The following is a 13,892-nucleotide window of genomic DNA, read 5'->3' on the forward strand; positions in this document are numbered from 1 at the left end:
CCTTCTTGTGGTGGAGGGGAAGGGCAGGTGAGGGGGCGGGACCAGTGGGGGAGGGGGGCAGGTGAGGAGGTGGGACCAGTGGGGGAGGGGGGCAGGTGAGGAGGTGGGACCAGTGGGGGAGGGGGGCAGGTGAGGAGATGGGACCAGTGGGGGAGGGGGGCAGGTGAGGAGGTGGGACCAGTGAGGGGGGCAGGTGAGGAGGTGGGAGGAGGAAGAAAATGGGGAGAACAAAGAATTCCCAAGAGGTGGTACTAGGAGAAAAGGGACTGAAATATCCTGCCCCCATCCACCTGGTCCACTGATTCTAGGGGTCATCTGGCCACTAGGAGGTGGAGTGATGCTGAGTGCCCAGGAGGAAGAGAAGGGAGCTGTTGCTGACACCCCTGAGACCTGGTACCTCCTTCTCTTCGTACTGCAGAGTGCTCCACAGCTGTTCTTCTCCTTCATAGATCATGGGCACCCGAATGACAGAATAAAACTGCTGGAACTGGGTGAAAAAGTTCTTTAAATTGATGGCATTCCAGGTCTCAAGGATGCTGAAAATGCGGTCCAGCATGACCGCAGCCGCGATCTGCTTCCCTTTCACCAAGTCTTTCCTTCTACGATCTGTTAGATAATCCACCAATCTCTGGAAATTCCCAAGGGGCCTCCTACAAATTATATCATCGTACTGGTGCCAGTCTAAGATTAAAAGAGCAATGTTATACTTAGGAGCATCAAAACCACTAGACCTGGACATTCCACCCTGGAAGGCTGATCTTGACCAGAAGAAATAGGATGAAGAAAGACAGGAACGTCACAGAACGTGGTAAATGGAAGGCAGCCAACACTTGCTCCATCCAGGTACCCATCCACAGATAAACAACAGGGGGCCTGGCCCCTGGGTGGAGCATGGCTGTTTAGGACAAGTAACCTGGACACCCTACAGTGAATTGAGTGAGGCACACGATTCAGCTGCCCTGAAAATACTTGAAACATGTCTTTGTCGAACTAGATGGTTCAGCACAATTGGTACATGAGTTCCTTAGAAAATGACCACACAGGGGTCAAAAATTTCGTACTGAAACTGCATCCCTCACTAGCACTTGTGCACCATTTTGGTATGTTACTTGGTGCAAGTGCCCATTTCCTCTGTCCTGGGAACCGTGGTGCCCACTCCATGGAGGACGGTACAGGTCACATGGCAGACGAAACAGCCCTTGACATGGGGCAAGGGCTGAATCCATGGCTGCTCTTATAACCAGCTGAAATGATATGAGTACAGACCTAGAAAACCCAGGAAAATCAATTGTCAAATAATTAGAAGGCAAAGAGGTCAGTAAGGCACCAGAGGCAACACAAGTACATAAAAACAGCCATGAAAATCAGGAAGTCCAGCCTCTGAACAGGTCTCCTTTTCCTCACTGTGCAGTCTGCTCTTTGCTGGAAGTCCCCACTCAGCCATCCCTGCCCCATCCTGGCCCTGCCCAGCGATAACTTGGAATCACTGTTTGGATCTGACCTCAGGCATCACCTCCTGTGGAAGCTTTTCCTGCTCCATATGGTGTGGGACACAATGGCTCTCTCTCGGTTTTATAAAAATGCTCTTCCAGACAAAAGGTGAGTGAGAGCTGCTGGCCTGGAATGGCCAGTGCTGTGGAGGTGAAGGGAGTACCAATCAATGTCCTGGGCATGGGATACCCTCGACGCCAGGACGGTGGGACAGGGAGGGCCATTAATGGTCTTGGCCTTGAAGAATCTACTAGCAGAAATAAAATATTTAAGTTCCAAACCCCCAGAGAAAAGAGAAAGAAAATCCAAAAGTTAGAAAAAGTACAAAAAAGAACAAGGAAACAAGGTAGAGAGAAAAGACATGATTATTTGTCAAAAGTTGAGTCTTCCACTGACAGTCTCAATTCATGCCAATGGGCTAAATTCACCCATTAAAGATGATTAGATTGGGAATTCCCTGGTGGTCCAGTGGTTAGGACTCCGCATTTCCACTGCACGGGGCACAGGTTCGATTACCAGTCTGGGAACTAAGATCCAGCAAGCCATGCGGCACGGACAAAAAAAAAAAAAAAAATGATGACCACATTGAATGGAAAGAAAAAAAAAAACAAACCAACAACAGTCCAGCGCAACAGAGACGGGGCTGCAAGAGTTGAACTTGAGAGCAAACAGCAAGAGTTGGGACAAAAGCAGAGAGGCTAAGAGGGTAGGCAAGGAATGCAGACACAGCAGAATCAGTTTCAGGCAAAACACAGCACAAGGAAAAAGGCACTGGAAGGGACAGAGTGCTCGTGATGGCTGTTTCTGCCACCAGCACACATATCTGCCGTCTGGGTCTCCCCCATGTCACAGGGCTGGAGCCCAGAACCTCCATTCTGCCCGCCTTGCCACAGTGGGTTCTACCAATGAGAGCACCCACAGGAGGCTTAGAAGGAGGGAGAGGGGAGGGAAGTCATCTCTCTCTCTGTTTATTGGGACTGATGAAAACTACATTTATTTAAGATAAACCAGCACCACACCAAATAAAACAAAGCACAAAACTTCTCTCAATCAACAAGAGCGCCTTCCAGACACTCCTCCCAAATCACCTGCATTGATGATGCCAGGGGCTGGGGCACTTCCCCACCTGGGCTCAAGTAGTGACCTCCAGACCCTCAGAAGCCAACAAAGGCCCTCCCTGGCACTCCCATCAGGCCTTCCATTGGTTACTATGACTGACCTCCTTACTGCTTAAAACTCCTGATTTAACCCAACTCACCAGGGTACCATCTCCCAGGGAGCTCCAATGTCAACCTACCAACAGGGCATCTAAACAGAACGGCCCACACCAAGAAGTAGGCAGTTTAAGTGCCCGTGCAACAATAAGGAAAAAGCTTTAACACTCATTTTTTAAAAAAGCTTGCAAAGTATAATTATTGAAAAACACTAGAACAATATCACGATTAAGAAAAAAGCATCTGAAAATAATCTGGCAATTCTGAGTTACTCTACAACCTAAAAATCTGCTTAATGATAAACAGCTCATACTACTCAATATCAAAAGACAAACAACCCAATCAAAAAATGGGCAGAAGACCTAAACAGACATTTATCCAAAGAAGACATACAGATGGCCAACAGGCACATGAAAAGATGCTCAACAGCACTAATTATTAGAGAAATGCAAATCGAAACCACAATAAGGTATCACCTCACACTGGTCAGAATGGCCATCATCAAAAAGTCTACAAATAAATGCTGGAGAGGGTGTAGAGAAAAGGGAACCCTCCTACACTGCTGATGGGAATGTAAATTGGTACAGCCACTATGGAAAACGGTATGGAGGACCCTTAAAAAACTAAAAATAGAGCTACCATATGATCCAGCAATCCCACTCCTGGGCACATATCCAGAAAAGATGTAAACTCTATTTCGAAAAGATACATGCACACCAATGTTCACTGCAGCATTATTTACAATAGCCAAGACATGAAAGTAACCTAAGTGTCCATCAACAGATGAATGGATAAAGAAAACGTTATATGTGTGTGTGTGATGGAATATTACTCAGCCATTAAAAAAGAACGAAATATTGCCATGTGCAGCAAGTGGATGGACCTAGAGAATATCATATTAAGTGAAGTAAGTCAGACAGAGAAAGAAGAATATTATACGATATCACTTGTATGTGGAATTGAAAAGATAATACAAATGAATTTATTTACAAAACAGAAACAGACTCACAGACAAAGTAAACAAACATGGTTACCAAAGGAGAAAGTGAGGGGGAAAAGGATAAGTTAGGAGTATAGGATTAAGAGATATACACTACTGCATATAAAATAGAGAAGCAACAAGGATTTACTGTATAGCACAGGAAACTATATTCAATATCTTATAATAAGCTATAATGGAAAATAATCTGAAAAAATATATATATATAAAACTGAATCACTTTGCTGTACACCTGAAACTAACACAACAACTAACTATACTTCAATGAAAGAGAGAGAGAGAGAGAGAAAGAAAGGAAGGAAGGAAGGAAGGAAGGAAGGAAGGAAGGAAGGAAGGAAGGGAAAGAAAATCTTTTTAATGGACTTTAAAATGATTGTCTCTGTGTTGAAAAGCGCATCTCTATCTGGTTTGACAGCTTAAGTACCAGGACCCAGCCAGATAAAATCTGAAGTGACTAAGGCAGTGCTTCTTAAATAAGAGCAAATGGGACCTGCTATCCCAAATCACTACCACCTCCTCCGGCAAGATTAGATCAGCATCAGCTCTTGTCTGATGAGGGGTCACCTCAAGCATGGAAACAGCCAGTTTGGATCATCCAGCAAGTACAGGGCAAAACCAGAAAGTATCGCAGGGCTCTGTTCTTTGGTCAGCCCATACAGAATAGAGTCTTTTGGAGGCGATCAAGTCAACACTTGGGCACATTTAAAAAGAGAGCATGACTCTAGTTTCTTCTCTGTCTCTTTGGGCCAGTTCAAAATGACCAAGCACCTGCCCCACTGACCTCAATCGCTGTCAGCCCAACAGAGGTCCTAGCCACGGGCAGCATCAACTGCAAAGACCCCTCCAGATGATTCCAAAGCCCAGCCAGCAAATCACTCCCAGCTTTCAGGCCTTCCTAGCTGAGGCCCCAGACGTCAGAGAGCAGAAACCAGCCAGCCCTGCTGTGCTCCATCCAAACTCCTAACCCACACAAGTCATGAGTATAATTAAAAAAATAAATAAACAAAGCACCTGGTCTTGGTGACAGACTGGAACATCTCTCTCAAAAGCTGACAGATGGATCTTTTTAAACAAGGACTTTAATATTAAACAGGCTTTATCTAATAGATATACATACAGCTTTTGAGTCACAAAATTCATTATCCATTCTTTCTGAGCATACATGGAATATTTATGACAGACCAAGAAGTCAGCCACAAAGAAGATCTAAGCAAGTTCCTAAAAGTAGAACCCATATAGACTCGCTATATAGAACACATGCACATGTACACACACACACAAATACACACGCACACTGGACACACACACCTGACACACACACAAACACCACACACACTGCATACAGTGAATAGAAAACAGAGCACAGAAAGAAGAATTAGATAACAGACAAGAGAAAGAAAGAGAAACAGAATAAAGTGAAAAAAAGAAAATAGAAGAGTGACACTTACGACAGACAGCAGGGGGCAGTGGACCAGCCCTTCATGGCTTCTGCTGGATGTCTTATTCACAGTCGCCATTTGGAAATCTGGGAAGGGCTTGTGGTCCTGGCAGCCCTGTTTCCCTTGCCCTTGCCCCTGCTCACTGCTGCCCCTCTAGGCCCCAGTCCCTTTACTTCCCAGCAGCTCTATCTTCTCTCCTTTCCCTTAGTAAAAATCCTTTCCCTTGTTTACTCTTGTGAGTGGTTAAGCCAACCTGATCAGAAACATGCTTCCAAGCTCAGGTTTATGAAACATAGAGCTGGGGGGGTAGGGCAGAGCCAATGCCAAGCAAAGAGGACCCACACGGGCCAAGGAAAGCCTTTGATCCCCAGGAGGAACGTCCAGCCTTCTGAGCTCCGATCAGGAGCCCAGCCTGAGGCTTACCTCCCGAGCCCAGAAGGGAAGATTTCACGTGGAGACAGCGGTTCACGTGCTCGCCTTCCTTCTGCTGACATTTGTAAATGAACTCATACTCCACAGGGCCCTTGCCTCGCCAGAGGACGTACTTGTATGGAATGGGCTTATCCAGGTGCTGCTTAGAAATGATGGTTCTGCCTTCAACAAGGAACCCGTTCTCATGTAGGTCTCTGTGAATAAACAGGACACCAGCCCGTTATCCAAAAATCCTCTCCCAGAAATCTTCATTCTTCTCAAACATAGCACGGAGTGCAGACCCAGAGCTATAAATCGATGCTGACTGAGAGGATGTTTCCGGAACAAGGCATGGTTTTCATGCAGAGACAGAAAACAGGCCAAGGTGAAGTATGACAAAGAAGTGCATTACAGGGAAGAGTTGTTTGAAATATTCATCTTCCCAAAGTTCTAAGGGTTAATCAACTTGATAAAAATTATGATTTCAATGTATTTCAAAGACTGGATGTTCTATACATTTCCTTACAGGCCTGCTGGGATATACTCACTTGGTGTAGTACATCTCGCAGACATCATGATTCCATCCGGGCTTCCCAAATTCTTCTCCGCCCCTGACAAACACTTTGTGTTGCCCGGGGTTGAACTGGAAATGTTTTGAAATGATTGCATGGAAGTACACCGTGATTCCTTCCAAGGAGCTCAGTGGGCTGGGGGAAAGCCACGGAGGAAAACACCGATTATATCTGGATCAGTCTACCTCTCTGCACACACACACACTCACCCCCCCCCCACACACAGGCACACGTGTGCACACAGGATCCTTGTTTCTTGGCTGTGCACTAAGACACACCCCAACAAAGTGCAAGAGCGTCCACACTTCAGACAGGCTGTCTGCTGTGTGGGTGCCCTCAGCTCTCCCTCTACAGTGGAGGAGGACAGTGGGCGCGGTGGGGGGGGGGGTGATCTCTGCCCAGCTCCGAGGGGCTGAGGGCTGTGGCAGGAGGGGGTGGCTGAGTACTCTGGGACGTGACAGCCTCTCTCCTGACTTCTGTAAGGCCCGTGCTGCCTCAGGGACCCCAGGGACCATATTACAGAGCATTTCACCTGAGCAAGGAATTGGAACAGGTGCCCCTCCACTGCCTACCTCCTGAGTGTTCCCCTTTCCCCCAAGACTCAACAAGAGGGCAAGGTGGGAATCTCCTCTGGGGTGACATGGCCCCTTCCAGCCCCCGCTCAGGGTGGGGACCAGGCCTGTGCCGCCCCGAGCCGGGTCACACCCACCACTCCTTAGCTCCGTGTGAGCTCTCCCTCTGGCTCCTTTGCTCCCTCTCATTTTTCACGGTGGTTGCATTATTTCTGTTATTCCCCTCTGGCTTCTTCGGGTCCTTCGGCTTGGCCTTCTCATTTTCACCTGCTTTTCCTCCAGAAACACCCGTCTGGTCCTTGGTTGCAGCTTCCTGGAACAAGCACCCAAACCCCAATCTTGATGACCAGCCTCCACATTTGCCCCCAACAGGGGATGCTTCTCATAGCCGCCAGAGTGGTCACATTCCTTCCCTGCTCAGAACCTTCGAATGCCTTCTGGTCCACCTACCACAGCCTCCCAGGACTCCTCTCCGCACCGCTGTCAATGGCCCCTCTTTCCTGCTGCTCCCTGAACAGGTCCACCACACTCTACCTGGGGGCCTTTGCTCGTCCCCAGACAGCCACGCGACTCGCCTGTCACTCTTTCAGATCTCCTTGGAAGGCCTTGCCTGGCACCCACCTCCAACACCCCAGCCCCTCGCCCTACTTCTCTCCGCGGCACTTCTCACAGCCTGACTTCACTTTCTCTTTCTCCCCACTAGAATGTGAGCTCCAAAAGGCAGGAGCTGGTCTCATTTCAAATGTTAGGCTGCACCCCCAGCACCTAACACATATTCACCAAATGATTAAATTGAGCTGTGGAAGGAATGGGGCCAAAAGGAGCAGCCCATGGGACAGACAGCAAGGACGGGGACGGCTTCCTGGAAAGCCGACCAGGTCAGAATGAGACGCTTTACCTGGTGGTTGTCTCGGGAAGCAGGGACACTTGTGGGAGGCTGTTTCATTTTCTCAGTCTGATTTTTAACTTCTTTCCCAACTCTTTTCCCTGCATCAGCTGGCTCAGCTGCAGCAACACTTGCCTGGAAGAAATAAAGACCCCAAAACATCAGGGCCAACAGGACAAAATGGACAGGGAAACTCTGACTCAGTGGCATAAGGGTAAGTATATGCCACCAGCCCAGTGACAGGGGTCAGCAGCTCGGGGTGGAAGGGCAGCCCCTTCCACAGCCCCCCTTCCCAGGGAGCAAGTGCCAGTGGACACCCTTCCCAGACAGTGAAGTACTGTCAGAACTGCACTGCACAGCAAGGTGTCGAGACATAGCAGGCCAACCCCGGTCGTCACTCCCCTAACAACTCACCCTAGAGGCAGGGGCCCTGGCCTGCTGCCCAGTGGCCCGCGGCTCTTTCCCGGGCCTGGAGTGGTCCCCCTTTGGCTCAGGCAGTGGGAGCTCCTGAGCAGCATCTCTCTCCATAGGAGGGCCTTCACTGGCAGAAGTGGGGAGGCCTTTGCCCTTGGAGGGGTTTGGGGAGTGGTGGTCCTTCCCTTCCGGGAAGGCTCCTCCCAGAGTCTGGTCCTGGGGTACCGGGCTGCTCAGAGACTCGGTGTCCGTAGCTGCTTCTACTCCTCTCGCAACCTGGCCCTGCAGAGGGCGGCCCACAGCCTCCAGCGGCGTCTTGTCCACACTTGGGGGCTGGCTTGTCTGGTGGGTGGGACCACCCTGCTGAGCTGGGCTTTGGGGTGGGGCTGTGTCCGGGAGCTCAGGGTTTGCAAGCGAACTCAGACTACAGGGGCCCAAGAGGGATGAGGACAAGGGATCCAACTCTGCAGACGTGGAAGCATTCTGATTCCTTTTCTTCCTTTTTCTCCTTTTTCTCCCTTTCCTCTGAACAGAAAAAGAGACACACATGTTATTTCTCAGGTTTACTATACTCTCACCAATGTTTTCCTCCAATTTCCTTTCAATTTCTGAAGTACGTCAAGTGTAGCTCGACCAAACCACCTTACATCTGTTAAATCTACCATTTCTTTACCTTGGAAAGAATGAAATTGAGACACAAAGTGAATGGGAGTGGTGAACAGAGGGGAGGGACAAGTGGGGAGCAGTGATGGTCACATGCTTCATTCTGTCCAATCCAAGCTGAGACCCTCACATGGAATTCCTTCCCATGGGACATCCTTTAAGGATGGCTTTCAAATGTTAGAAAGCAGGTACAGGTCCCCACACATCATACTCCATATACGTATTATGTACAAAATAGAGACGGAAGAATGAACAGAAGTCTAAGTAGTTCCTTCCTGCACCCGCACTGGCATGTTACACCTCTGCCTGAGATCCTTGCTCAAAGGCAAGAATCCTCAACTTCAGAATCAGAGATGGAGCCTGTGAGAAGCAGGAGTGGCAGGACCCTTTGAGGACCCCATGGGGCTGGATGCCCTGCACGCTTGGGGATCCTGCTCTGGAGCAAGTATTCATTGGTTCATTAAGTGCTAGTAATCATGCCTGGGCTGAGTCCCTGGGAGAGGGAGACGGAAGGCCTCGGGGTTTCTCTGCACATGGAGTGGGGCAGCCTTGCTCTGGGTCAGCTTCCAGATTTTCTCCAAGAATCCTGACCAAACTTCGTGCCCATCTGCTCGAAACAAGCAACACGACACACAGGCCACCCTGGATGGCAATTTCCCAGTCTGACACTGACCCCTGCTAACATCGCAGTAGAAAGAGGCTTAAGAAAGGTCATTCGAGGCAGTCACTTCCCCAGCTTCCAGGGCGTACAGATCTCTGAAGATTTTGCCAACATACTGATGGTGACTCAGCACGTCTGGAGGACCCAAGGTTCTACATTTCCATGGTGCTGCTGCCAGACCAGGACTGCTCTGTGAGCACGAGGACCAAGCAGCTCCCTACCCCAGGCGCCCGACTGATCCGACTGGCCTGGGGGCACGGGCACCAGCATCTCCATTAGCTTTCCTGGTGGTCCTGACATGAAACCTCACTGGGAACCACAGGTCAGACCAGCAGAAAGCTGTGTGCGGACCCCACAGCCCCAAGCCCTTTGCAGAATCTCCTCCTTTTTCAGCGTGAGGCTGGCTTAAATCAAGTCGCTTAGTTCTACACTGATTTACCAAGGAACCTGGAACGTTGTCCTAAGCGCATGGAACAAGAAAGTAAGACACGTTCCTCCCCTATGAAGCTGATGGTTTAGTAGGAGAGAAAGACTAAAAACAAATGGTTTTAGCATGTTGGAAGGACTCGCAGGCTTCCCAGGGAAGAGGCGCAGGTTGAGTCTGAAAGCCACCAAAGGCCGAGGAGGCAGTTTCATCCATTCGGCAAAGATTCCCGGGTCCTACACGTCTGAAGGTGGCCAAAGCCACAGGCTGCCTCATATGCTGACTTGCCCATCCAGAATCAAAGCGTACGTGTGGCCGGAAGACCCTGCAGGACTGGCCCTCACTGCCTGCTAACCTCATCCCCTGGCCTCCAGTATTAATCCTGTTTTTCACTTTCTGTATTTTAGGATGCTCTGGCATTTGCGGGGGCCTTGCTAATCCTGGAGAGACTGCCCCTCCCAGGGCTAGCTAATTCCCAGAGAGAGGGATCTCTCTGAGCAGATGAAAGATCTGAGCAGATCTTTCATCTGCAAACCAACTAACACGGAGCCCTGCCCCCCACCTCCTTTTTCAAACTCTCCCTCCAAGCCAACATTCCCTGCCCTGAATCACCGCAGGGCCAAGTACAGGACAGCTAGACAATCCTATAACCCAGAGCCCACAAAGAGTATTCAAACCAGCCAAACCTAAACCTGCTCGAACCTGCCTGCCTTTCCCCACAAGGCAGACTCTGGGCCACGTTCTCCCCTTGCGCCTTCTCCCTCCCGTGGGGCCCTGTGGACGTGGCCCCCCTGCTGGAATCCATAAGTACCACTGACCTCTCGTGTCATCACCAGTTATATGAGCAGGGCGCCTCCTGCCTCAGGTTCTGTCTTTCCCCAGACACCTCCTTCACTTAGTCCTCTGCCCCACACCCCTCAGCAGACCACCCGGACACCCTCAGTAGGAAAGCAAACCTTCACAGCCCCGCATCTGCTTTATTTCCCTCCTTAGCCACTGTCAACTAAATATGTCTTTACTTTCTCTCCCCTCCAGGAAGGAAGTCCTTGTTTTCTTCACTGCTGCATCCACAGTGTCCAGAACAATCCTTGACCCCCTATAGGTGCCTAATCACTTCTGTCTCATTAAATAAATTCCTTGGAAAGTCCCGTGTTTCCCTGTAGCACCAGCATGTTTCCTCTCCCCCTGGGACCCCACACCCCTCAGTCGGCTCTGTGATCAGATCCAAGAACAAAAGGTTTTGACTTCTGATTTCCAATTTGCCTTTCTCCCCTTTGCCTTGCTTTCTCCTTTTCTTATCCTTAACTGTTCTTTATATAAGCTGCTTCAAAACCCTAGAATGAGATTTAGATTTTGCACAGGTGACTTAGAGTTCTCTCAACACACGTCTATGGGGGCACGTGAGTGCCCGGCCCCCTCATGGGTCTATAGACAGGACTGGGATGTTGGCAGATCTCAGGCTGCTGGCACGCCTGCCATATAGCAAGGCTTGAGGCTAAAGTCTAAAATTTTCCTTGACAAAAATCAAGTTTATATGTATGATACTTGTTACATATTTACGTATTCCTAATTCTTGTGGTCTGTCATTTGACCACATTAGTCAGGAATATGCACACTAAAACTAAACACTGCTGATTGGGAATGCATGCACGGACCTGGGTCACAACCTCTGGATGTTGGCAGCAGATGGGGGCGGTTGGGAGGAGATCCCAATAGTTGCCCACGTTTACAATGGATGGTAGGGGGTGAGTATTCACTTAGTTAATCCTGCATTTATGTTATACATACCCTTTATAGTGGGCATAATATTTAATTAAAACATTTTTTAAATGAAGAGTTTATTGACTTGGAAGGGATGCTACCGAGCTTTGTGGGGACTGCAATGTCCTGTCTCTGGATCTGGTGGGGGTGACAAAGCTGTACACACAGCAGAACATCTAGGGGGCTCCGCCCTGAAGACCTGTGCATTTCACTCAATACCAATTATACCTCAGTTCAAAAGCTATGCTGCGGGAGCTTCCCTGGTGATGCAGTGGTTAAGAAATCTGCCTGCAAATGCAGGGGACATAGGTTCGAGCCCTGGTCCGGGAAGATCCCACATGCCGCGGAGCAACTAAGCCCATGGGCCACAACTGCTGAAGCCTGCGTGCCTAGAGACCGCGCTCCACAATAAGAGAAGCACTACAAGGAGAAGACCGTGCACTGCAACGAAGAGTAGCCCCCGCTCACCACAACTAGAGATAGCCCGCGCGCAGCAACAATGCAGCCATAAATAAATAAATAAATAAATTTATAAAAAAAGAATGTACAACATTATAAAAAAAAAAAAAAGCTACACTGCGCCAGCTCTATATGCATACATAAAGGCTATTCCTATTCCTGTCCAAAGAGAATTAATTAGAAAAAAAGAACAGTTTGCTACTTCTTGAGGGGGGGGGTTTGGTCAGAATACACCTCTGATTTTATAATGAGCATCAGTTTGTTTTTCCATCAAAAGAAAAAAGGCTTCCCATACAGGGAGAGCAGAGAGGAGACCCCAGTCTGGGGGAAGGCAGGCCAGCTCGTTCACTCACCTGAGAGCTGGGTCAGGAGCACACAGAAGGGTGGTGCTGCGGACCCTGAAATGGTACCTATAGCAGGATGCGGGGGTGACAGGTGGGAACACTGACTTGTTGGACAGAAAGTCAGTGAAGCCGCTTGACAAAAGCTGACGTGTTGGAGGCTAAGTGGGCCCACTAGCTCTGCCCCAATTCCCAGGGGTCCTCTGCCTTCACCTGCACTGATAGTGACAGGGAGAGAGTAGAATAATTAAAGTTAGTTTAGAAATCCCACTAGGGCATTAAAGACAGAAAAGGAATTTTAAGGGAGCTTAGGAAGCTGTTGCAGGCCAATGACGACTCAAGAAAAGAATCCAGCAACCTAGCAATAATCTGTGCTACCTTGAAGGAAAACCAGGCACATCCAAGCACCAGGCACACTCAAGCCACAGGTCCTGAGAGTTAAAACACAAGACAATAGATATGGGGTCCTGGTCTTGTTACTTGAAGTCAGGGAGTTAATGGTCCCCAAAGAGTAGCATTTCTGCATGTAGTCAAGACGGGAGCATAGGTGAGGGGGGGAAAGAAACTAGGTGAAAGAGGACACTATACTGAAACCTTAGATGAATTACAATATTTTAGTGTATGTTACCATCCTTTTGCTAACACATATGTGATTTAAATAGTGCTATGATTGTCCCTGTTAGACCATATATAGGGTCAAAGGAGGAACTAATGATGTAAGCCTTGATGTCTACCCAAAAATGAGGAAGAAGGTGGTCTTCTCCCCTCCCCACTTTTTCTTTGATTATAAAAATGTAGCCCTCTTTGTTCTTGGGGCTGCGCTCCCTTGCCTGCCCACTTGTATCTGTCACAAGTGTCCTATGCTAACAAACCCACTCTTTGTCTATCGCTTTGCCTCATGCTGAATTATCTCTGTGATGAGACAAAAGAACCTGAGTTTCATTAAGTCCTGAGACCAGGTGAGCAGTTTCAATTAAAAGACAGTGGGTTCGAGTCCCCTCCTAAGTCAGGGATCGTGGGTTCAAGGCCCAATCTGAGGTGCAGCTGGGTTCGAGTCCAATCCGAGAAGGAGTGCGGTTTCAACAGCAAGTGCTTTGCCAATTCAGCGAGGACGGCAGGGCTGAGGAGAGTGTCACCTTTCCACCTGGCATCTGATCAAGCACTTCCTTCTAGTAAACAGGCACTGCCCAAGCTCCCTCTCTGCAGCCTTCCTTCCCACCGTCTCCAGACCCAGGTAACCTTTCTCAGCTTCAGTTTCCACTTCTGTAGAACTGGGATGACACATGTGGGCAGTGCTTCAGTGGGGGGTCTGTCTACAAACATAAGGTGGGCTTTACAGAATCAGCAAGAGAAAAGAAACTGGGATGAGAACTAGAAAGATCAGGTTGACCCCCAGCCTGACCTATCCCAACCAGTGGTATCATTAGGACCAGGGCTGGCCTCTCAATTAGACGCTAGCCAACTGCAAAAGGGAACTAAGACTCCATAGTAGGGAATGCCGAGGAGGAAGTGAGGGTCCATCAGGAAAAAGTCCAACAAGAATCTCTACTAAGGGAACCACACGATTCCTGGATGTGCTGAGGA

At 48.9% G+C, this 13,892-nt stretch overlaps 1 protein-coding gene across 6 annotated transcripts in view; it reads right to left on the reverse strand.

The window, feature by feature from the left end:
• The window catches only part of RNF213 (ring finger protein 213), a 112,253-nt gene that overhangs the window by 79,270 nt on the left and 19,091 nt on the right, over positions 1-13,892 (reverse strand). For all 6 annotated transcript variants that reach the window (XM_067715834.1, XM_067715832.1, XM_067715830.1 and 3 more), the window contains 6 exons: positions 8,000-8,524; positions 7,598-7,720; positions 6,837-7,012; positions 6,104-6,262; positions 5,568-5,770; positions 398-681 (listed from right to left, as the gene is read on the reverse strand). In XM_067715834.1, coding sequence (XP_067571935.1) covers positions 398-681; positions 5,568-5,770; positions 6,104-6,262; positions 6,837-7,012; positions 7,598-7,720; positions 8,000-8,524 — 1,470 coding nt within the window. The remainder of the gene's footprint in view (positions 1-397; positions 682-5,567; positions 5,771-6,103; positions 6,263-6,836; positions 7,013-7,597; positions 7,721-7,999; positions 8,525-13,892) is intronic.

Source organism: Pseudorca crassidens, chromosome 19, assembly GCF_039906515.1.
Source record: "Pseudorca crassidens isolate mPseCra1 chromosome 19, mPseCra1.hap1, whole genome shotgun sequence".
In the NCBI taxonomy this organism is placed as follows: Eukaryota; Metazoa; Chordata; class Mammalia; order Artiodactyla; family Delphinidae; genus Pseudorca; species Pseudorca crassidens.